Here is a 26,113-nt window from a genome sequence, read left to right as displayed (position 1 = left end):
ACTTACTTTCTACTAGTCTTATTAATCAGGGATTCGAGGGCACGCATGCGCGTTTCTACAAATTTCATGCCATGTAGAACGAAGGCGTAACGTTCTTCAGAGGACGATACGGGACTGAGAAGATTTTCAAGAGATGTTTCATTTTTTTCCCTTAACTTTTTCTTTAATTATTTCCTCTCCCCATCCCAAACTACAATTTGTTTCAACTCTCGCTCGGCAGCAGAAGATATCAAACTTGAATGTCGAACGTATCTCTATGATCTATCTACAGTGTAGATCACATCACTTCGGCCGATTTAAAAAAATTTTATGAGAATTTTCAGGATTCCTTATCATCCGTGGATATCAATTGAAATTTGAATTTGGATAGATGTTGAACAGAATTTATACATGCACGTTTAGTTCGTCATAATTTTTAAACTGATAATAAGCTTGAGCTCTTTTCTGGTGCCGTTGCAGCAAGTTTCTTACAGAAAATGGAAGCCGGATAAACCGTTTTTGAAGAAAGAACCGATATAGCCGTAGTTCTGAAACAGGTGTGCGCGACATTCGGTGGTCATCCTTTTCGAAGAAGAGGTAACTGTTGAAATTCAAAGTGAAAAAAATAACCTTGTATGAACTGAAGAGAATCGGTTATCGTTTCCTGTTTGACAAAGTCTTACAAAACAAGAATAGTGGTGCCTTTTCCTTTCATTCTTTTGCATTTACTATGAATAGGAAAAAGATGATTTTCATTGATGAGAGAGAGAAAGACACAGAGAAACTTTGAGTATTTGTTAGAAAAAAAAGATTCAACAGTTATTTCTACGAAAAAAAAGTGTATTAGTATAAGTAATTTGGCTGAAGAGTTAGAGTAAATCGAATCAAAAAACAATCATGTTCTGGTACGCTGTGCAGATGCTACTTTTAAACTTGAAGATGCCAGTTCTATGAATAAGAAGAGAAAACCTTGTGATGCACATTTGAGAAAGTTATGCTTCCCGTGAGAAGAAAAAGGTATTGAAATCCCATAGTCCATCTAGATCACTGTTTTCATCCGTGTGAAGTGAACCTTTATCCACACGTGCTTCGATAGAAAGCTTTTATGCTCTCGTGTTTTCAGCTATGATTGTGTGTTCTCTTTAGATATTAAATATTTCAAGTTCACTATCGTGAAATGGACATTTGAATTGGTTTACATTATTCACCTCGATAGATTATTTGGTTCCATTCTTGAAAGAATGGGCTGAAGTTGAGAAATAGGGATATACATGTAAATGATCTGGGATGAACTTTAGAAGATTCAAATTATGGAAATCATACACAACTTTTATCGTTGTTTGGATTGCCATCTCCTTGCACAGCGAAGGTAAGCTTACTTGTTTCTATTTCATCATGCAATATTTCTCTATTTCTATTTTACATCGTTTTCACTTTGTAAAAAAAAAATTAAACCAATTATTTTGTTTAAATTCTTGGGAATATTAATTGGTTCAAAAATGTTTATTATTTATAATATACTGCATATTGTTTGCTAATCATTCTTTAGAAAAAATAGTTACATATGTTCATGCGATACTCAGAGTTTTTTTATAATAAAGAGTTAAATTCTCAGTGCCATATATTTTCATAGTATGTAGATTTTTTTTTAACAACTTTATCAGATGACAATTTATATTAAGATATACAGTAACATTATCCATATTATAATTTGCAGTAAATATTTATAAATCATGACTAACCAAAATGAAATCCGATTGATTTAGAGATTACGATCAATATATCTGAAATGAAAATAAGCAGAAAAGCACAAGTTAAATCAAAAAAAATTTTGTTAATTAAATTAATAAATTTTACTTTGAGTAAACTCAATAAAAATAATTACACTATAAAAATTTAGCAAATAATCTTTCACAAAACTTGTAAAAAAAAAACCAACCAATATAAGCGTATTGATTGCATTCGCTCCAATGTAACCGATGCTCTTATTGGTTTCATTTTTTAACTTTTGTAAAAGATTTTTTTATCAGACTTTTATAGTGTAATCCGGCCTAATACTGAAAAAAGTTCAAACATTTAAATTTCATGAAATAATTACGAGAATTTAAGTATTATGTGTTGATTATATTTTGAATAATTTAATATTTTCATATACACATACATTGTAAAATATATTTACTGACAAATAATATTTATCGAATATAAATCATATTTATATTTTATAAATTATATTTCTCGGATAAATATTTCATGTGCAGTATGGAAAAAAAAGCTTAACATCACAGACAAAAACTTCTCAGAATAAAATATAAATTTTACTTTCGCCCTAATATTCGTTTGCAAACAAATATTTCTTCGAAAGTGAAAGCTAAATGTTCATAAACAATTCCTAATAGTTGAAGGCAATACGAATTATTGATATTAGAAACAATGAAACAACAGATGCCAATAAAGATTCTTAGACTTTTCATATGTTTATATAATTTTGTTTTTTGAATTTCCCCTGTTAGAAACTAAAACTAGAGCGTGTGCCGTAAGACTCCAAGTTAGGTGAACGTGTGTTTGTGTTTTAATGATTCTTCCAAGTGATACGGCACTAATTTTTTTTCTGGAACTCATTTCTCAAAGCAAAAAAACCTGTTTTTAATATCTTCTACAATAACATGTTTGTTAATCCTCTCAGCGGCATTGACGAGATAACTCACCTCCTTAACCCTTTATATCCAACATTTTGAAAAGTAGAATAAGAGGAAAATTATAGTAAATTAAAATAAAAGCATAAATGTAATGATAATAATAAATAGTTGTCGTGTAAATTATTTGTATAGATCATTTTAGTTCTAATTGAAGACAAAAAAAACCAACAAAAACAATGTTTTCGAAACAATTAGTTAGTTGAAAACAAATTATCTAACCTGATACTTTAAAGTACCGTCCGGATATAAAAGGTTAGAAGTCTCTCATTTTAGCAATGATAAGTCCAGATATTTTGCGAAGGTGATTTTTGAATGAAACACTTTCCCAATCCGCCTGACTTCGCATCTGCAGAAAATCGGAAGAAAGCCTACTTCATTAAAAAAAAAAGATATGACATTTTACAGGGGGTTTAGTGATTTCTACTACGTTGTGGAAAGGATTAGTCAGCGACACGTGAATTTTCTAAACTTATTTGTTTTTTGAATTAAAAAGCACATCACACGAAGTCTATAAAATATACACTATTTTATATATTAGAGTACCTCGTAAAAAAAACTGGGTATGCAATATACAGGGTGTCCCGTAAGTCCTAATGCAGGCTTTCTCTCATCAATCGTTCGTCGTAGCTGAATGGTTTCAATTTAAAAAAGCTCAAAAATGTGTTCAAAAATCACTCTGTACCAGTTCTGAAAATAAAAATACAGTGTGTCACAAAATAAAAAACTCTAAATTTTTATACGGAAAATTATTTGTCTTAAAAAATCCAATGAGACAGTTGTTGCTCTGTCGCCACGTTTGCGTATTTTTTTGTGATACTTGTGGCTATTCATAACTAGCCATAGCTAACCGTAATTTTTATGGTTAGCTATGACAACCCTAACGATCAAAAGAATTTGAATATCGATATCTTAGTTTACATATATGGATGTATAGGGATCGATATATAGGAACCGGCCAAAGCCTAGCGAAAGAACGAATTTCGGATATTGGCCGGGTCAACTGGGTTGGTCACTTCACGGAGTGATCAACTTCGGGCTTTGGCAGGAACATATATGTTTTTTCCCTACATTTTTTTTGTTTTTCGAATTCTAATATCTCAGTGAATATTGTACTTAGAAACGTGGAATGTTTTTTGTTGGCATCAGGAAAAACACGGCAAAAACTTTCTAATTGGGTTTTTGAGCACAAGGTGTCCGCATAAAAAGTTGACATTTTTATTTTAATAACTATACAAAACCCCTTGCAACATGAATGACATATTTAAGTAATACACGTTATTTGGATAATTTTCTAATTTGAAGTATGCCTCTAGGATCAACGGTTCGCCTGTAAAATACCACGTGCTCTGTTACCTATGCACCCTGCACATACAATATGTAAATTTTGCAATAGGAAGAATAGCTCGCATTAACGACAACATATCAACTAGTAATATCCATGGTAATTTTATCCTTGATCGTAACCAAAGGGCCAAGAAGAGGTTCAAGGGATTTACTGCAGATTAGAAATAATTTTTTCGTTCACTGTGAACAGCAACAAACACAACAGCAGTTATAATAAGTTGTATAATCAAACTATGTTAAATAGTTCCTGCTAATCATATGGCTATCTCGTTCAACGAAGCGAAGTTCAATACGAAATTAAATCAATTTGTTTAAGACTTAACGCATGGGGCAGAAGATCTAAATCCCGGTATTTAAACAGCAAACATGTATTTGGCGTCTTATCGTCTATCCGTTAGGCTAGTTAACAATATTATGTTGGCCTTCATTTAACCACACTACCCTATGCTAATGAAGTCAAGGCGTTCGACAAAATCGCTGACCAGGAACGCTCCACATCAATGTCTCTTCAGTCTAGTTGTCACCACTTTTAGATGCAACTCTCGTGAACTCAAAAATAATCAGTGTTATATGAAGTGTGGACGCAGTAAGAGATTTAAAAAAAAACCCCTAGAAATACATATAAATTTCCACTAAAGCGAATATTGCAACATTTTCACATTGGTATGCATAACGCCTTTTAGAAAATTTAATAGATCTCAACTATTTCATTGTAGAGATAAAATAAATGAAATTAATGATCGCGCGGAGCGGATAGATTTATCTTCGTGAAAATATAAAAGGAAAGAAAATTTTTGACACAATTCATATACCTCTATAAAGTACAGTATGTATAGTGCCCAAAAAATTAGGGATATGTATTATTTATTTGGATTGATTAAATTTATTTATTTAAATGGATTAAATTTATTTATTTAAATGGATTAAATTTACTCATTTAAATAGATTAAATTTACTCATTTAAATCGATTAAATTTACTCATTTAAATCGATTAAATTTACTCATTTAAATCGATTAAATTTACTCATTTAAATCGATTAAATTTACTCATTTAAATAGATTAAATTTACTCATTTAAATCGATTAAATTTACTCATTTAAATCGATTAAATTTACTCATTTAAATCGGTTAAATTTATTTATTTAAATTAATTTGATGATTAACTCTTGTAACACAAGTCTTTGTGAATACCTAACAATGTTCTTTGTCAATATTTTATCAATTAAAATGTTTAAAAATCACAATTGAGTAAAACCTACATCTTCCCTAATTGTTTTGAGCAGTGTATCATTTTTAATATAAAAACTATTGTGATTAGAAAATTCTCAAGATTATTGTATTGTAATCACTCTTCAGAAGTCGAATCTGGAACTGTATTTCATTTGGCTAACATCGCTTTTCTATTCGTAAAGTTAACTACAACCGATTGAAGCAAACAAATTGAGATGCACTGTATAATGAGAATATTAAGGTAAGAAAACGCGATTTACACCAAGACTCCAATTACTAAATCAATTATTATCGTTTTCTTGGTTCTCTGTATTTGATCTTCGTTACCTATACAAGAAAGGTTGTCCAAACTTGTAAACGGTTGTGCAACCTTAGTTCCTCTGAATCTTAATACATATTAACTATTGTATACTATATTCTATTGTCAACTTCCCCCCTGTCACCAGTTTATTGCACAGTATCAAACAATATCTACGTCCCATTCAACCGCATTCTCTTATATAGGCCTAGGGCCAACAATATTGTATAAATAAAATAAATACACAGTGATTTTTTTTCAACAATTGAACTTTTAAACAGTTCTGGTTCTGAAATGTGGAGGTTAAATTAGACAGGATAGCAGATTTTCTGTTTTACCTCCTTCGAGAGGTAGTACAATAATTCCTGAAATGCATGCTAACTCAAGAAGCTGAATAATTTGCGTCAAAAAACTTGAAAAAAAAATCTAGTTTAATAATCCGTGCAACAACTTGAGGCACAGAATTAAATGGCAACAGATTGGCGTGCTATTGCATCAAGAACCACTCAACTGTTACTGAAGATGAAAAAACAGTAGTATAAGCCTTACCCTGATAATTACGTTGTTTGTCACTCGGTCCTTCTTGTTTTAGAGTCAATTTCCTGGATCCGGTCTGTTTCCCAAAACTCTTCTACTTGACAAACAGTTCTTACGTTTCTCCAAATCACTCTTCCGTACCTTGATACTATAAAAAAAATGCTCTAGAATCGTTCGAGATGAGCTGATTTTCTTACAGGTCACACAGAATTAGCCCCTACTCAACTAATGACAATTAATACTTGACGTGATTTATTGGGATTTGAACTACCTTTATTCACTTTCGTCACAGAAAAAAAAAATTCGCACATACAGTTCAAGCACACACGTACAAATTCCTATACTGAGTTTTAGTTATTTCAAGAATAATATGAAGATTGAACTATTTCTCCCTTTTTTTTATTCATTCATTCATTTATTCATACATCATATACATGTCGGAGAACAAATAAAATCACCAAGGATCATACGATCCATACTGGTGACCATAGATAAAAAAATATACAATTCATTTCATGTACATAATTCACAAATATACAAATACAATTCATCATGTATGAGTGAAACGGTTTTCATCAATACTTACAATTTATTAGGTTTATAAAGATGACAAATTTTTGAAAAGAAATATACAAATAAATATAAATAAATTTGACGTAAAATATTAATATCATTATGTGGCAAATAGGAGTGTCAGTTTTAATAAAATATAATATCAGTCGTTATAACGTTATATCAGAACTAGAGTGAAAAAATAGATGACAAATAAGCACTAAGACGTCAGCTACGATATTTGAAAAATATTATTCAATATTAGTAATGGAAAGTACGAATTTTTTTAGCAAGTTTTTGAAGGAGTATTCATTTTTTTCATTTTGGATATCGATAGGTGGTCTATTGTATTGTTTCGGAGTTAAGTAAATGAAGTTTTTACATAAAAATATTTTCATTCTGTTTAGAAATGACTAAGGGATTTAAACATTGTCCCATTAAGGGTCATCGGCACAAACCCCATGTCCAACACGCGTTCATAATTACATTTATTTTTCAAAATCAGTTTAATATTTTTTAATCTTTATTATATGGATCAAATTTAAAAGCAAATATAACCAACAGAAATATTTTCACCGTATGGTAGTTTCATATTCCACATTCATTAATTTAAATTTACACGGCGAACATGAATAGACATTATTATTCAGAATTAATACCATTCATCTCTCTCTTTATTGTGTGTTTTCTCTTTCTCAGAAACTACAATTTTTTGATGGAAAAAATACAAAATATCAAATCTCTCACTAAACTTAAGATCTAAACAGTACGTGAATACTTTACTTCAAATTCCGACGATGATCCAAGCCTTTCGGGGAAGCAAACGCTCATGATAGAATTGAAATTATAGAAATAAAATATTTTTACTATTTCGTTTTTTTCCCGTTTCGATAATAGTTTTTTAATTGAAAATTTTATTTGAATCGACTACAGCTGATTTCAAGCAATTATACTAAATATAAATTTAATGTGCTTTAAACTTGGTCTATACGTTTTCTTGATATAGTTTAAGGCAGTGGTTTTCAACCTTTCGAAGACCGCGGCCAGATAAGATTCTTTTTTTTGTGTGTGAAAGGTTCGGTCATAAACACGACTAATGGGAAACGAATGGGGATATATGAAATGATGAATCACTCACGGCCCGGTTTGACTCTTGCCAGGGTCCGGAGGTTGAGAAAAACTAGTTTAAGGCACACACAACCTTTTTCAATCCGGGAGTCACATGTGAAGTATTTTTACCGCACGCGGGCCAGAAACTTGTAGTTATATGGTGACCATATGACCCGTATTTAGTACTTTATGGGATATTCTCGTATTTTTGGCTAACTGAACTTTCTATATAAAATGTCCCGTTTTTCCTCTGTTTTCAACGATGCTTAGTTGAATTTTTGAAAACAAGAATTACAATTATTTTCATGACTTACAAATTATATTATGTTAATTATGGCTCTATCATAACTAATCATAACTAATTTACAGTCATATAAATATATTCATCTCACATATTTGTCAAACATATACGTTTTTTGGTGAATTAAATTTGGACTTGCAGTACCCATCATTTCTCGCGATTGGCAATTTTTCAGAAATTTTAATGAAAGCTGGCAACCTTTACTTGCCTTTGACAATTATTTCGGTTGTAACTGACAACTTTATTTGCCTTGACAACTTTTTTGGCGATACCCCGTATTTTTATGAAAGAAATATGGTCAGCCTAGGTATTTATCATGTTTTGTAAATTGATACTTTTCTACCGGAACCTCTTTCGCGGGTCGAGTGGAACCCGTGGATATCTGCATTTGGCCCGCGGGCTGGAGGTTGTGCACTCATGATTTAAGGCAAAGAAAAAATCAGGCTTTGTCATTTTTTGACTAATCATTTTACTAATATGTGTTATGTAATATAACTTACGTTTGAATCTATTGCTTTGATTGCACAAGCTTAGTTTCCATGTCGTTAAGAAGTTGCTAGAGGTCTTTATTTATTGATAAGTGATAACACTTCTGCATCATACATCACGTGTTTTACTGAAAGAAAAAACAAATCAGAAAAAACTTCAGCCCTGTCAAATGAACCAGCCATCGCCAATAGAAAATCACGAATCGAGAGAAATAAACAAGCCAAAAATAAAAATAAATGATAATGGGGGAGTAATTGCGGTTAATCAGAAAAAAAAAATTAATTTCTGTTGCTGCCCCCCCCCCCCTCTAATTTCTAATTCTGGGACATGACAAGAAATCTGGAAGAGTTGAATAATCATATTGTACAGTGTTTTTTGAGGTCGTGCATTGTCTTTTTTTTTTCCGGTCCATTTTTTTTTTACCTTACGTGCCAGCATTATATCAGTCGACCTTGCGGTTAGTCAAACATGGAAACTTTTAAACTTCTTCACACATACACAAGGATTTCGTCAAGGTCGGATTAAAAAACTGCCCTTTCATCTTTCTATTTTATTCTTTTCTATCGATGTTCACCTACTTTCTTCATCTAACAATTCGATGACTCACGTTTAGCTTCCAGCGTTGGCGCCACTCTATGGCGGATAAAAAATCTTTGCACTGTATATCTATCTCAAACATACCTCGCTGTAATCAAATTCTTTATCCTCATGATAAGAGAAAATGGATCCTTTTGATGTCAAAATATTTTTCTATGAAACGGAGAAAATTTTTTTTTTGTCAATTAACATAATAACTAAAAAAAAAGCACATACGTCATTTTGTATTTTGTTTGTAAGTTTGTGAAGCAAACTTAAAATGCAATAAGTGCTACATTTCTCTAATATGCGTTAGAAAGTATTATCAAATTTTATTGATGTGGGTAGGGAATATCTCGTGTAATGCATGTCTAAAGTTATCTCTGACAAGGCTCTGGTGATTCTACACAAACAAAGCAAAATGATATATAAATTAAAAAGTTTACAACTGCCAGGGTTTACATTTTGTTAGCGGCACTCTGCTCGGAAAATCGTTCATAATACTTTCGTTCAAACTTTGGAGACGCCGCTTCTTTTTACATCATTATGCACGGATGAGTCAAGTCGCATATTTCTATCGATGGGCTCTGAGAATTGAGACTAAATTTTAAAACATAATTGAATAATAAAACTCGTTGCGTAGAACTGTAATCACTGTAATTGATGTGGATCTCACTGTCATTGTCATTCAAAACAGAAACAGTTCACACACTTGACTTCTACTATATACTTGAGAAACATAAATAAGTTTTTAGGTGCATTTGATTGTATTCTGTAATCGATATGAATTTATCTACTGCTTTGGATGTTGAATAGTCTACTTATTAACTTGGAGAAGATCCTTCAATATTGCCTTATCATAAAGAATTGAAGAAACCAACTAGGAGTGGAGGCTTAAGTCATTGATCAATGATCATTTTCGTTGCCCACGGTCATTTCCTGCACACGAGGGCTAATTAGACCGGGACCTACAATTTATTGCCGGTGCTCAATGGTAGCGTTCTTTTTATACTCACCGAGAGGTTGGTGCGCTAACCCCTTGATGTGGGACTCTCTGTGGTAGCAATCTTTTTCTGGGTCATGTCGCCGTACCTCTGTGCCAGGAAAGTTTATGACAAGGACGAACCGGGTATCGAACTCGCGACACCTCTAAACATCCTTTGGTACTTTAGGCGAGTATCTTATCGACCTGGGCTACCGCGCCCGGAAGCTTAATCCGCACATTCTCGTGGTCCAGCCCGTAAATTTCCATGTCTAGTACTTGGTGAACGAACGATTAGTTTCCTCCAATCTGCACTGACCAGCGTTAAAGATTACGGGTAAAAAATCCTCTAAAAAGACATTACGAAGTCACCCTCGAACTTCACCAGTCTAAAAGTGCCGTTAGTTACGGCAGCGACCAGCAAGACATGAAGCCAGAGGGTGCTAAGAATCTTTGTCTTGGACCAGGCTGCCATAAAATGCTGACTTTGATAGACGATCTCTTTCATCGGAAAATCGTTTACAGAAGTTTAAAAAGAATTAAAACTCCTGTTTTATCACTGGAGAAAAAATAAATAAATAACAAAATAACAGATGAAACGAAGAAACTGATGAAAGACGGAGAGAATTTCAGATAAAAAAAGATGACCCTAAATAGATAGTGGAATATGCAGAGAATTTCGTAAAATGGCACGAAAACGGATTACCGAAGACATAAAAAAGAGCAATTACGACACTGTAAAGAAAGCACAGGAAGATGATGCAATAGGAGTTGGAAATCAACAAAACAAATACTATGTGTTGGAAGAAAAGAAATTTTTGCATTAAAAAGGGAATAAGAAACTATTACAAAAAATATTATTAGTATTGTTGAGAAATTTTATAATACTCTGAACAAACGTGAAGGAAAGGATCTGAGAAGAGGAAAGACATAGGAAGAAAAGAAAATACATAGTGTTCAGAATTTGTACAAATAAACGCCTGTGTTGAAAGAAGTTTACAAGGCTATAAAATACGTGAAAACAATGGAATATCCTGGTGAGAAGATAAAATTTCAATTAAGGAAACTGAATTTGAATTATCTAAGAAAGCTGAAAGAATTTGCCAGTATGCTAGCTGCTTTGTATACGCATAGTCGTCTCACAAAATGAGATGTGCCAGAACAATGAAATTATGCAATGATGGTTATTTTTAAAAAAGAGTGAAAAGGGGGACATCGTATAAATCATCTACCAAATAGGAAAGTTACCTTGTCTACTTCAACAAACACCAACTCTGGCCATATCTCTATATTGCAATTTACTGCCATTAATGAGATGGGTTGGAAATGAAGGCACTGTCTATCGGTGGTCGCCTCACCTTCGTTAGGCAAAATATCGTACCTTCCCTCAGATTCGAACCCGGGACAGCAACCTTCACGGTGGTAGACGAGCGTCTTACCACCACGCCACTCGGGTGCTGAATCATCTACCAGTCAGTCTCCTATCGTAATTTGTATCTTCACCCAATTGTTGAAATCTACTAATCTACATCGAAAGCAGCTCAACCAAAGGAACAAGTAGGTTTGCAGAATGTATTTAGTACATACAATGGATCACATAAAAGCAATCAGGGAACTTTATAGAGAGACACAAGGAATACGAATTACCACTGTGTTTGGTTTCCATTGACTTTGAGAAAGGTTTTGACTCTGTCTTCACATCTGTTGTTGTTATAGCTGTAGAGGTAAAATTGGGTAGAGAAGATTTACATCGATATCATTGAAGAAAATCTGTGACAAAGCAATTGCTAACATTCATTTATAGACGAAGGAAAAGCAAACATTTAACTTGGTACTACAGGATTTAATGGGAAGAATCAAACGTTTTAAATGGAAATGGGCTAGACACATTGCAAAGACAAAAGGACAACAGATGGGCAGCAAATATTCACAATTGGTACCCCCCACCCCCCCTCGTTATGCTATACTTCCAAGAATGCACCTCCAGAACAAGATGGAGCGATGGGATTTGAAGAATGGCTGGAGTCAACTAGACGGCAAAAGCATCAGAGAAAAATTGAAAAATTTAGAGGAGATTTACATCCATCAGTGAATTCAAAATGATGATGATGATGATATAGAATATATTGATAAGTGAAAACGTTAGAGAGAGATCACTTTTATTCAATAATTTTTCTTTAATGAGGGTTAAATGATAAAGGGTGTCCTGTAAGTGCTAGCACGGCCTTTATCTAATCAACCATCCGTAGTAGAGGTATGATTCCAATTTAAAAAATGCTCCACAGGCGTTAAAAAATTACCCTGTACCAGTTTTGAGAGTGAAAATACAGTGTGTAACAAAATAAAATTTAAAAAAAAATCGAAATTTTTATACAGTTCCCCTGTGCTATAACTTCCAATTAGAAAGTTGTCCTGTTTCTCTTGATGCTAACAAAAACATTTCACGTTTCTAAGTGCAATATTCACAGAGATATTCGAAAAACGGAGGACATTTGGAAAAGAACAACGTTACACGCGGAAAAACCGTTTCACCCGCAATTTACGCTGACCTTTTGCAAATTTTCTCCGTTTTCGAATATTTCTGTGAATATTGCTCTTAGAAACATGAAAGTTTTTTGTTGGAAGCAGGAGAGACAGGACAACAACTTTCTAATTGAAAGTTAAAGCACAACGGGACTGTATAAAAATTTCGATTTTTTTTTTTATTTTGTTACACACTGTATTTTTACTCTCAAAACTGGTACAGGGTGATTTTTTAACGCCTGTTGAGCATTTTTAAAATCGGAATCATACCTCTACGACGGATGGTTTATGAGATAAAGGCCATGCTAGCACTTACAGGACACCCTGTACAAATAATACAATCACAAAATTAGATCTATGGAGTCTAAAAACACTAGATTAAAAAAAAATAGAAAACTATACATTCTATGAAAATTTTTTGATAACGATTTCATGTCTTCTTACATTGGATGTTTTTTTATTACGGATATATTTCATTTATTAGTAATTCCTACTAAAAGCAACATAAGATGCTGCAGATGCCAAGCGATGCCAGGTTTCGCTCATTCGTGCAATCAGGCAAATATAACTTTTCGTGTTTTGTGCATTCGATTCGCCTTATTAATTTATAAATATGCCTTTCAATTTTCTCAGCCGAGACTTTCAAAACTAACGTTTTACGTTGACTGACGGCTAAATGACTTTTGTTCTTGTTCGGAAAAAGAAAAGAGTAAAATAAAGAAAATGTATTATACTGTATATAATATATTGTTATGAGTAAGAAATGCATAGCCTTCTTTTATTTTGATAACTTCCAGATCCAAATCTTTTCTCCCACTCTTTAAGAAACAGCTTTCGCTCCAATTGTTTTAGAGCTGTACTTGATCCAGTTGTTTGCGGAAAAACTGCGGTGACTGACAATTTAATAGGCTTTCTGTCCAGACAACGGACACGGACGCCCGAGTCTTGTAGATTCAACGAAATGTGTACGAGATACTGGTCACGCAAACGAGAAACACGCGATAAATAATAAGGTTGACGGGTCTCATTTTTTTTATTATCATTATTTTTCCTCCCAACACAGATTAATCAATGTCAGACGTCGATGCTCCTAAATTATTTTTAGAACCAGCTTCAAGAAAACAGATGGTCCGAGGCTTTTTAAATATTTTCTTGAAGTTCCTCAGTATGTAATTTCTAAACTTCATATTTTATTATATATTATTATTATATTTAGCTTTCCTCAAGTTCCTCTAATGTCAGCTTTGAAACAAATCTGATTTTAATGATTTCAATAGCTCTTCATCTCTATTTCATGTCCTACAAAACCACTGATTTTCAAACTGTAGGGGCAGAAAAAAAAAGAAGTATTCTTATCAAAGGTTACGAGACCTACTGGAACGGAATTTTCGTATATACAGTACATGTATGCATGTGACTGCATGACTAGAAAAATACTGTAAGACCAATCGTGGCCCAAGCTCTGTCCCATGAGAGATATAAGCCTTTTAACCCGAGGGGTTGGACCACGCTGACTAGAAAAATACTGGGAACACAAAGAAATTTGCAGTATACTGCATTCTTATTACTTATTACAGGGTCTTTTTATAATGCAGTTCATTAGTCTGGATACTCATTCAACTGCGTCATTCGCAATATATAGGCCTACATCATTCGTATATAGCCCCATAGGATGTGTGGGTAATATGGAACACTGGGTTTACTCTGCCTTCAGATATGGTCGTCAAGTGCAACAGTGACAGGGCCGGTCCTAGAAATTTTGCCGCCTGAGGCAAATAATTTTTTCTTGCTTCTTAGATACGACTATCTGAAAAGAATTTTCTTTCTTCACATCTATTACCCTAATACAGTGGCTCCTTAAGCGTGGGTCGGGACCCTCTGGGTGTGGAGCGGATTACACTGATGATTTTAGAGTAGTGGTTCTCAAACTTTTGCCACCCGTGGCTCCCTTGCCATGACAACGTTCATCCGCGGCTTCCCCAGAATAGTGGAAAAAACCACTTCAAACCACTACTGTAAATAGGCAAGCATAAATGTCAACAGCTCACCGCGATGTCTTTGACAAAGGTAGACGAAGCTTCACTTTGAGAAACACTGATCTAACCCCATAGAAAAGACACAGGCAATAAATAAAACAAAAATTCAAGGTGTTTTTTGTCGGAGACAAGCTTGCACTAATATAGTGTCAACTTTTCTGGCGATATTTTGGGCTGTCAAATTATATAATAGGGAAATCAGAGTCGGATCAAAACAAGCATCATTTCTCGCGATTGGCAATTTTTTAGAAATTTTAGCGACAGGTGGCAACCTTTACTTGCCTTTGACAATTATTTCGGCTGTAACTGACAACTTTACTTGCCTTGACAACTTTTTCGGCGATATCCCGTATTTTTATGAAAGAAATATGGTCAGCCTAGGTATTTATCATGTTTTGTAAATTGATACTTTTCTACCGGAACCTCTTTCGCGGGTCGAGTGGAACCCGTGGATATCTGCATTTGGCTCGTGGGCTGGAGGTTGTGCACTCATGATTTAAGGCAAAGAAAAAAATCAAACAAGCATCGTGAAGACCGCTGTAGAAAAATGCCATAAAGGTAGTGACTTTTTATGGCACCTTGTTTGGAAGAAGAGGAGTCAGTGCGTTAGACGATTCTGACAACAGACTGAAGGAGAACAGATATAGATATACAGCAGCAGCTTTCAAACTTTCCTCACCAGTGGCTTCCTTACCCTATGTCAACATTCATTCATGGCTCCCCACAGCAGCCTATCAAAGAACCACTTCGAAGCAACGAACTGGCACGTATGAATATCGGAAGCTGACGCCCGAGATGCGTACTTTGAGAGAACCACTGGTATAGAAAATCGGGCAGTCAAAACATTCCGTAGCCGAAACAGCACCACGCTAGAAATAGGCTTATCCTCTGGTGCTGGCCGAAAGTGGCATTTGTCGGAAGATGAACAAGGAATCCAAACTTGCTGAAGTGTTTGGCCAAACGGAAAGTCAACTCGAAAAATGTTCATAAAGAGTGAAAAGATCCTTTACAAAGAAGAGAAGAAATCTAATTTTTCAGAAACCAGCTTCTGTAGAGACCTGAACCTGAAGAACCAGATGCACCCAAGTTCCCATCACTTATGCAATTTCGAACCTTCTCGAAGGATGGATGTAGTCCAGGTATGTCCGGGCTATCTGTAAAGACCGGCGGCATTTTTTGAAATTGCAGAAAAGGAATTGTATTAAAATGAATTAATTTAAGCATTGAATAACAAAAAGTTTAATAGAGAGCATTTCAAAAGTATTGTATTTACTTTCGCTTATTTACCCACTCGTGCTTTCTCCGCAAAATGATTTTGATGTGTAAAAATCTGTGACACCGTCGTAACGAATCTGTAATAAAAAAAATTCCACCATAAGAGGCTACCTTGTCGCCTCATGCCTGGCGCCGGCCCTTGTGATAAACTACAGTGAAATCTCGGTATAAAGATACTGTTGGAACCAAGAAAAATACCGTTGTAGAGGGATTATCGTTATATCAAGAGGCGGTAGTTTAACACTTGACTATAGCCAATACCAAACTGTTGGAAGAGAGTGCCTGATAATTTGAAACTAAGTACGATGTGCATAAATAGAGTTGCTTTTTATTTGCTGTGCTCATTGGTTAGACAGCAATTTTTTCCGTTCAGGTGAACTCTATTTTTTCAAAAATTGTGTGCCTGGTTATATGGAATACTATAAGTATAATCTCAGTTGGGTTTTGTACCATCTCCTGCACCACATAGGGACAGAACATCTCTTCAAGACGGGAAGTTTGCGAAAGGTATAAGAGGAGAGGTCTGGGAATGATGTGTGATCTGTTGATGAGAAAGATGATGAGAAAGAAGATTGCATCTGTGACGTTTACAAATGGACTATAACGCTACCCCTATCAAACTGAAATTTTTTATTGTCATAGGCTCATTAAATCTTGTTTTTTTTGATGAATTTTAGTTTCTCAATTCTTCTTGAATTTTAATTTTGAACCCCTATTTCCATATAACCATCCTGTTAACACTTTATTAAATACCTATTTTTCTCAGACATGACATTTATTTTTAAATACCACACATTTATCAGTTCAGCGAGAAGAATCCAAATTTTATGGAAAATACAGGTTTCAGGTTCCTGTCATCTTTTAAATTGGAGTAGTAAAAAAAATAAAAATATTATAATGCACTCTTCCCCCTATCCTTTAATACAGACAATGATTGTGAAATTCATGCAAATATTGAATATAGTATAAAAATAAGTGTTTAATCATGTTATTGTGTGATTCCGAAAGTTATCGATCACCATTAATAAGTAAGCATATGAATTGAGATACAGTCAACCCTCAGTTTACGAACGGCTCGATGTACGAACAACACAAAATGATTCAGGTTACGAACTAGTCTTGGTTTACGAACACACAAGCCATTACGAAAAGCAAGCCTTACAAACATATAAAATGACTAAATCACTAAATCCTGAAAAAGTATATTTTACAGTGCGAGACATAGTTATAAGGAACTCTTAAATTTCAATGAAATCACAAGAAGGAGCGAAGTAAAAAGTATCAAAAATTTCAAGCTGTTTTATGACTGCATTGGGAATTTTAAAAAAATATTTTCACATTATATTTTATGGAAAAACAACAAATGTAGTATAGATAAAATTATAAGACACCTACTGATTTTTGAGGGGAAAAGTAAAATAAACTTCAAACAAATTACATATTCATTTACCAAAATTAATATTTTGTACAACCATCTCTGTTACTAATCAAAGTAAAAATGCGATTTGGCATGGATTCAACCAAATCAAGGAGAATGCCCCAAGAGACATCATTCTAACCCGGTGATATGGCGGCTTTTAGATGTTCGATGAAAATTGCCTCCTACCCGCGTATACTGATTTGCAAAAGATATTCCACAAGTCTTCCGTGGGGTCGAGGCCAGGGAAACGAGCCGGCCATGAAAGAACATTGATGTTTTTTGCGTAAACCACTGCTTTGTGTGACCTGACACGTGAATTTTTGCATTATATTGTTGCTTGGGATATGTTGTCTTCGCCACAAAGAACTTCTTTATATATATGTTACCGCCAAAGTCCGAAGTGCGGCCAATTCGCGACGGGGCCGGCCACTTCGCGAATCAGCCAAGAGTTTTGGCCAAAGTCAGAATTTCAGAAATGGTTCTTGGCCAAAGTTCGATGTGCGGATGTTAGACGGCCCGGTAGGAATCAAATCCATTTTTTAATCTCCAACGTGTGATGCATGTCTATATATAGCAGCTTATTGGATTAGACCATGTGACGAAAGAGAGAGAAAAAGTGAAATTCGAGAGGAAAAATTATAAAAATAATTATATAAACATATATAGTTTTTCTGCCAAATTTTGGAGGGAAAATGATTACCGCGGTTTGATGGGTTGCCATAACTAATGTGGGCATAATTATCACAAAAAAATACGCCAACTTGACGATTATCCCGAATCATGTCTTTTGTTATCGGATTTTGGCCAGGGATCACCGGCCACTTTTCGAACTGACCGCGACAAATGTCAGAAATTCGGACATTGGCCCGGTCAATATTTAATGAAATTGGCCAATTTCGGGATTAATTGGCCAATTTTCGGGATAGTAACATATATACCAAGTTGCTACTGCAAAAGTTCTACATAGCTCCTCCGGCAAACGAGAGACCGGGATTCGAGTTCCCGTGGGGGCAGAGATGAGTTTTCCTTTCCTGAAACATCGATATCTCCTCACTCAGTCAGTTTTCCGTATATGTCGTATTAACAAGAGAGATTGGCGTCTTTCGTCACTTTGTATATTATCATATATTTTCATGTACTTTCATATAAATACTAAAAACGTCATATTATATTTTATAGGAGCAAGCACGATGACCAACAAGTCTCGTATTTTTGTTCGGAGAGAGACGAGCAAAATAATACCAGCTACCAATATATTAAAACCTGCCAGAGTGGATATTCGTCTTGACGAAAGGGAATCGGCTTTATCCGCACAAGTTCGCAAATCCAGGAGGCGGCGAAATGTGATGCAAATGGCTCGCATGTTAAAATGTATGTCTGGCTGCAATCCACTGAGCTATAGAGGATACGGGTGTTATTGTGGCTACATGGGTTCTGGAGAGCCGGTGGACGAAATTGACGAGTATTTTACTTTTTAATTACTTAATTCAAAAAATAGCCGTAACCCCTTAACTTTAGCTTAACACATTTTGATAAATTAGCATCGAGACAAATATTGATATAGAATAAAAACTGGATGTGCTATTTCCTTAAACCTGTAGAAGCAAACCGCGTGCATAACAAAAATCACTACAATGTTTCTCCCTAAAGAATTGTTACTGACAACAAAAATTACGGCACCCGAAGCAAGAAAATCCCCCGTTCGATTTAAAAACTTAAATGCCGTTTATCATTAAACACAGGGCAGCAAATAGATACTTGGTCAGCCGGGGCAAGCACGTATTTTGGAGAACCCCCGTGTAATCTAGAAGGAGCAGTTAAAGGATGAATTTCGGCTTCCCCCCATTCCAGCATACGGGACACGAGACCCGCCTGCTACCTACTAGTTGCGACATTGGCTAAACATGTACAGGATTTGTAATATGAGATTCCTGGTACTTACAACCTTTGAATGCGAATCATTAAAAAAATCTTAAAGTTATACACAAATCTTAATTTTGTTCGTGACATCAGCTAAAATAAGTGTAGCTGAACCCGAGAGAATTTTACATAAAAAAAATGTTTATGTTTAAAATCTTAAATACAGTTTGCTGAAACAGAAAGGTTTAGTTTCCAGTACTTACAAAAAAACCCCGTGAATTTAATGTTAACTTAGAATAGATGTCATTTTTTTTAATGATCAAAAACTTGATTTTTCCAGGTGCTGTTTGCAACACGATTTATGTTATTCTTTGATATCGTGCCCTCAGATGATAATTTATTTTGTACCGTATTATTGGCATTGCATGAATCCCGGAGCAGCGCAGTGCGGTAAATCTCTTTTATCCATCAATTAATAATTTGTTTGTCACCGAGTTTTGTACTATTGTTTTAAGTGTAAAATAGTTGCTATATCTGTGCATATTTAGAATTAGTAATGCAGTCAGACTTCGGTATAACATCATTCCTGGGGAATATAGCCTTTTTATTCTTAATCATTATGACTGTGTCTGAATTTTTTCTCGAATTGCACAAAAAAAAAACCAGCTTATCAAGTAGTTTATATACGGTATATGTGACGTAAATTTCTCTAAAAACAAAACAAAAAAATATTTCATGTGATACGCGTTGAATAAATATCTGCAATTCAGTTAAATATCTTTCAAGATGTTCAAGCGAATAAATCAAGAAGTTGTAAGTGCCATAGAATTCTGCAGGGCAAGGCTTGAGCATTTTACGAGAAACAGTTTAGCGCCCCTCTTTAATATAGTCAAAAAAGGCGTAAGACCTTTCTGATGTGACATACTGTATTAACGAATAAATTGAAAGAATTTCAAACTGGGGCTCTTTGTTAAACAGGTACACTCGAAATGAAACAGTTATTCAACTTTTAATCACGTTTTGTAAATATTCTCTTCTTTTTTTTTTCTGTAACAAAAATACGGGCTTTCTTTTGAACTAACGCAGTTATGAACGATTTGTTAACATGAACTTCCTTATTTTCTATCAGTTCTGATTCATCTTCTCATTTATGTTCCTTAGCCTCTTCAGACCCGAGACAAAAAAAAAGGCTTATACTTTATAAAAATTACTTAACTAGTTGTTTAGAACAGTTTGAAGTAGAAAAGTGACATTTAAATGTCTTCTTAAAATGTAGGGGGCTAGAGGGTATGTATCACAAGTGATACACACTAGAAACGAGGCATGTCAGAATCAGAATGTCTTAAATTTAAGGAAGAGTTGTTTTCTAGTTTATTCACACAATACAATAAATACAAAAATGCTGCATGAAGAATTAGCATAATTATAGGTCATTAATAGGTTATAGGCACAATATTATTCTTATTATTTTACATTTTCACGAAAGGTTTTAAAACAATTTCTCGATGTTGTGAAACACAAAAACACCTTACAGTCTGTATATTCATTTCATACCGTGCACTGCCCAGGCTCTATCGACCATTGTCAATTTTAGCCATTGCCCCGGATGAGGGAGCTGGGCGAGGATCGGCTCGCATTTGCGCCTCGAAGTTGGGAACCACAGAAAACTAACTTCAGCCGTACATCTACGTAAATAATAAAACTAAAAACAAACTAAAACGAACTTGGAACATTCCCAGACGTGATTGAATCACATTGTATCACATGTGATAGAAAAACGTTTAACAACTTAATATAATTTATTATTCCACAGAAAATAACTTCAGTTACTATAAATGAGTAACTAATATTTAACAAAAGAAAAGATACATTTTAAAATTAGTGTAATATTTGTAATTAAGTAATAAAAACGACGTACTTTGACGTCTAGCAGTAGGCTGACCATATTTTTTCGATAGAAATACGGAAAATTGGGATTCCAAATACGGGCAAATACGGGACATCACCAAAATGACGCCAAAACTAAACAAAGTTGCCAAATATCGGTGAAATTACGGAAAAATCACAATAGCGGGAAATGAAGCGTTACTGCAAATTACAGTGGATTAAAATGAGTTCCACGAAAACAAAAAACGTTCAAGACAAATGTGGGAGATTAATATTCTTATTTATAGTTGTAATTATCATAACATAATTTATGAGAAAAAATAATTTCAGTCTTTGACTTTCAATAAAGAATAAAAATTCAAGTAGGCTTCGTGTAAAAACGGGAAAAACCGGGACACTTTTGCCAAAAAGTCGAGATGGCCAGAAAAACAAAAAATACCGGGACTGTCCCGGAAAATACGGGATGTATGGTCACCTTATCTAGCAGCCATGTTTCTATATTTCGCAAACGCGCTTTGAAATCACAATCGTGGACAAGTAATGCCATCTGTTGATTTAGAAGAAAAAATTAGGCAAAGTATTTCATTACGTATCGCATGTGATACAACAGGTTTCGAAATTGTAATTGCCATCCAGATTTTTAAAAAAAAAAGAGAAACTCTTGTATCACATGTGATATACAACAGAACCGAGAAGGTTAGGCCGGGATTACACTACAAAAGTGTGATAAAAGATTTTCTACAAAACTTGAAAAAAAACCCAATACACCTATCATGGTGCATTTACTCGAATGTAACTGATAAGATGTGGTTGCATTTTTCAAGTTTTACAAAAGAACTTTTCTAAAACTTTTAAAGTGCAATCCCGGCCTTATAAAGGCGTTGTAACTTTACTACATACTTCCTTTTCTTATTATATCTTATGCAGGAGTTCCATCAATGCCAAGAGTAGCCCAGAAATGCGCAACGCAGCTGTGTGAATGCGACAGACAATTTGCTCGTTGCGTTAGCAACTATCCATGTCCACGGAAGAAACCTGAATGCAATGGAAACAGTTACATGGTGCTACAGAATGTGGCAAGCAATGATATATGAGATTGATGGTGACGGACAGCAACACACAAGAATATCAACAATATTGAGAAAATTATAAAAACGGGCATGTTATGACAAAGTACAAATTTTTTTTAGCTGTGTGTGATTTCAAATCATTTTCACAAACACACTCATTTTAATAATCATCTCATAAAATTTGTTGCTTGCAATGACACACCCTTCATATATTTCATGTAAATAATATATCTTTCATCCTTGATGAAGGTTCTTATCTAGAGGCTAGTTTTTCCAAGACTGAAATCAAGTCCGTATCTTTTTTGATGGTTTTGTATTAATTTGATTGATCACACGCCACAGACTTGAAGCATAAGAAAACTTAAATTGTCATTTATAATCCTGAGGTTAATATTATATAATAATATATGGAAAAAGAATTTTCAGATGCATATTGAGTATAAGAATGACTTAAAAATAATGTCTTAAACCATGGCCCCACAAGGATGAAGCTGACAGGGCTCCAGCCCGGGATGATTTTAATAATTTTTTATTTTTCACACTATAGAGAGGCGTGTGGCAAGTGACTGAGGGTACACCAAAGATCCCAGCCTAGGGATCCCGCTACAGGGTATGGGAGGAGGGGGCAAGGCCGTAAATAGGATTTTTGCCGCCCAGGGAAAACATTATTTTGTCGCCCCCACAACTGTAAAATTCGATAATTTTGTAAAGGTGTTCTTTGGTCCCACCTAAAACTGCCCCAACCCTAATTTTGCCGTCCAGAGCAGTTGCTCTCTGCCCCTCTAGTTACGGCCCTGGGGGCATGCCTCAAACAGTAGGCACAACAGTAAAATTCCCTTGACTTCCCAGTGGCCCAGTACGGTTCTAAAAGCTGTTTTCACACGTCCGCTTACTGAATTTTTGGCATATATATTTTTTTTCTCATGTAAATAATACTTTCTTTGTTTTGTAATTTCTAATTTCTACAGTGACCGTGACATGTTCTGCCAAACGAAAGGGGGGTGATGGGCGAACCCAAGTACAATATGAAACACCCTACCAACCCTGTCCTATCGTGAACCGTTTTCGAATTATGGTGGATAATCGATTATGGAAAAAAATTGCGTCAAGTCTGAATAAACTCAAATTTGTGAAGTTCCTAAGAAACCTACATGCAGATTGGCAAAGTTCAAAATTGAATTGTCACCAAAATTTTTAATCGTGGATGCCGCAAACACCCGGTCAAGTTTACCAAAACGTCTCCATTGTATCAGCTTCCGAAAGAGCCTACAATAAACCATATCGGTGTTCTGGTTCAGGAGAAATTCAACCTTTTGTTCGCAATATATCACGGAAATCAGCGTTTATCGAAGTAGAGATTCGACGAAAATACGGAATTGGCGGGTACAAATTTTGGTGGCAATCTAATTTTGCAGAAAAAATCCTATAAGGTGAAATTTCACCTATCTGCAGGATATCTGTATTTAATGGCAAGCTTCAAGCGCTGAGATTGGTGAAGTGAAAATCTAATTGTCGCCAACCTACTACAATTACTTTGACGAACGCAGATTTCAGTGATGTATATATTGCAAACAAAAGGCTAAATTTCTCCTGAACTAGATCATGGATATGATTTATTGTGCGCTCTTTCGAAAGCTGGTGCAATGGAATCGCTTTTTACATTTGGCCGATTTTGGCTATAAGGGTGTTTGCGTAATCGGTGATTAAATATTTTATCGACAATTCGATTTTGAAGCGTTTGTAGATCCCCATTAAATACAGATATTTTAATAAAATTGGTGTCACTTTATAGGATTTTTTCCTTTCTTTCTATATATATGCTTAGTTTGTATGTAGATTTGTTAAAAACTTCACAAATTTGGGTTTTTTCCGACTCGACGCAATTTTTCCATAATCGATTATTCACAGTAAGTCGAAAACGGTTCGAAATGGGACAGGGTTGGTAAGGTGTTTCATGTTCCACTTGGGCTCACCTATCACCACCTTTCGTTTGGCAGAACATGTCACATTCACTCTCTGTACCAGATTCTGTTCTATGATACTATAACGATTCTTTTATGTGTGTGTGTGCCAAATATATATATTTGTCAATAAAGTTTTTGTATTGGCAGTGTAGTTCAACGTTCTTTTGTCATTCCCAAAAGTTATTGTATATAGGTCGTACATGATACATGAATAAATTTTCTACATGTAAATTTATTCATGAAATTATTGGGTTTTTTTTCATCAGGTTATATATAAGAGCATTATTATTTTTTAAATTATACTAGCACATCGCTAGCTAATCCAAACAGCCAAGAAAAGGAATATGATGAAAAATGGGAGAAAAGGTCTGCTCCATGAGCAGGGCTATCTTGAACATTATAGGCCATTAAAGTCCCTAAAAGCTTGCCACAATCGATGTTAATTGCAATTAAATGTTATCATGGGGGTCTCATGAACAAATGGAACCCGGTTGTGCCCTTGCATTTAGACGGCCTCGCCTGTGCGTGTTTTCACTTGCCTGATTTGAGACACCTATAGAGGAGTTATTTCAAGCAGCTGTAGTCCGATTAGCACAGGGTTACCATCCGTCTTCCTATTGCATACATATACATGTATACACCATTTCTAGTGTATTTTTAAATCCGGGGGAGGGGGCGGGGCAAATGACGCGCCTGTTAGGAGGAATCCACCAAACTCTTGTAATTGATGGTCAAGAATATCACAGAACGGAAGGGGAGGGTGGGGGGAAGACTGGGCAAAATTTGAATATCCTGCAAGATAGGCATCAAACTCCATCGGCTCTTGATCGTTTTCATACGTAATGGCGTCTTAACGGGTGTGTCACAGGGCCCATCACGGCCGACTCAATCCACGCATCTCGAATAGTTGGATTTTAATTAATTAATTTTTTATTCAAGCTGAGAATTCTTTCCCCTTTTATTTCACAATGTTTCATTCCATTTCATTTTAATTCATTGTTTCATTAACTGAATAATTCCATTTAGCCAGAGCCGTCTCAGCTAGATCGGGGGTCCGGTTTGGGCTAATTTTTTTTCTATTTCCGGTCATTTTCTATTTTTTCTATTTTGTCATTGAATGCATGAAAAAAGAAGTAACACAACCCCTGGTATAATATATTTATAAATGGTACAGCTTTTAACTGGAATTACTTTAATCACACAACATACACAAATATACACGGCATGACGGATACATGGAAAACTGATGCTATCACAAAAACAACGTGACGCGAACTGGCTAACCGCCCACAGCAGCGATAATATATAATTGCACAGAAGCGCCAACCGTCAGACATAAACGTAACCACATACATGACATCGCCTCCGTTTCTTAGCATTGCAAATGTCACATTCATATCCCAAGTCGGTCCGTCCCCAGCAGTGTGAGGCCAATCATCCGCTCCAGATCGGCTCCCAGGTAGCACACCGATATAGATCGACGTCGAGATTTTGATATCGTTCAACATAGAAATGGCATACATTTCTCGACGTAGTTCGACATAGAGAAAAATTTGGATTATTTCAAAAGAGACTAATTATCATACAAGATATTCTCCCTCTAAACGAAATGCTGCAAAAATTAAAGTAAAACTATTTTAGAGAAAAAAGAAGATATTGGGCGTTTATTGAGTGAATACATTTTTACTATATCGTTCGATATCGGACAAGTAAAAATTTCTGACCTCGTTATGACGTTTTGTATTCAGTCGACGTTCCAACCAGTATCGGTACGATATCCTAATGATATCGTTGTGCTACTGGGGCTGTCAATACTAGTGTGAGAACCTGAAAAACAAAACCGATCATTATTACTATGAGTAGCAATTGACTGTTCTCCCGAAGTGGCAAGAGGATGTACATCTCGAATATTCTCTCGTTCATCACTCTTGTCCTTTACTGCTTCTTCCCATTTGGTCGACATGGCGTTTCCAGATTTCAGG

General features: G+C 35.0%; 1 protein-coding gene across 1 annotated transcript; it reads left to right on the top strand.

Annotated features, from left to right (window-relative positions):
- Positions 1–24,234, top strand: LOC149080205 (neutral phospholipase A2 3-like). Its single transcript, XM_089239254.1, has 4 exons — positions 1–1,348; positions 18,530–18,812; positions 19,551–19,660; positions 22,025–24,234. Exons 1-4 carry the CDS (start codon positions 1,267–1,269, stop codon positions 22,189–22,191), a joined length of 642 nt encoding a protein of 213 aa, XP_089095380.1. The 5' UTR covers positions 1–1,266; the 3' UTR covers positions 22,192–24,234.
- Positions 24,235–26,113: the final 1,879 nt, after the last annotated feature.

The sequence above is a fragment of the Pholcus phalangioides genome, unplaced genomic scaffold (assembly GCF_987345545.1).
Source record: "Pholcus phalangioides strain wild (caught in Gottingen) unplaced genomic scaffold, Ppha-v1.0 ptg000011l_1, whole genome shotgun sequence".
Classification (NCBI taxonomy): Eukaryota; Metazoa; Arthropoda; class Arachnida; order Araneae; family Pholcidae; genus Pholcus; species Pholcus phalangioides.
Note: the sequence above shows the minus strand (reverse complement) of the source record. Positions and strands in the feature narration are given on the sequence as shown.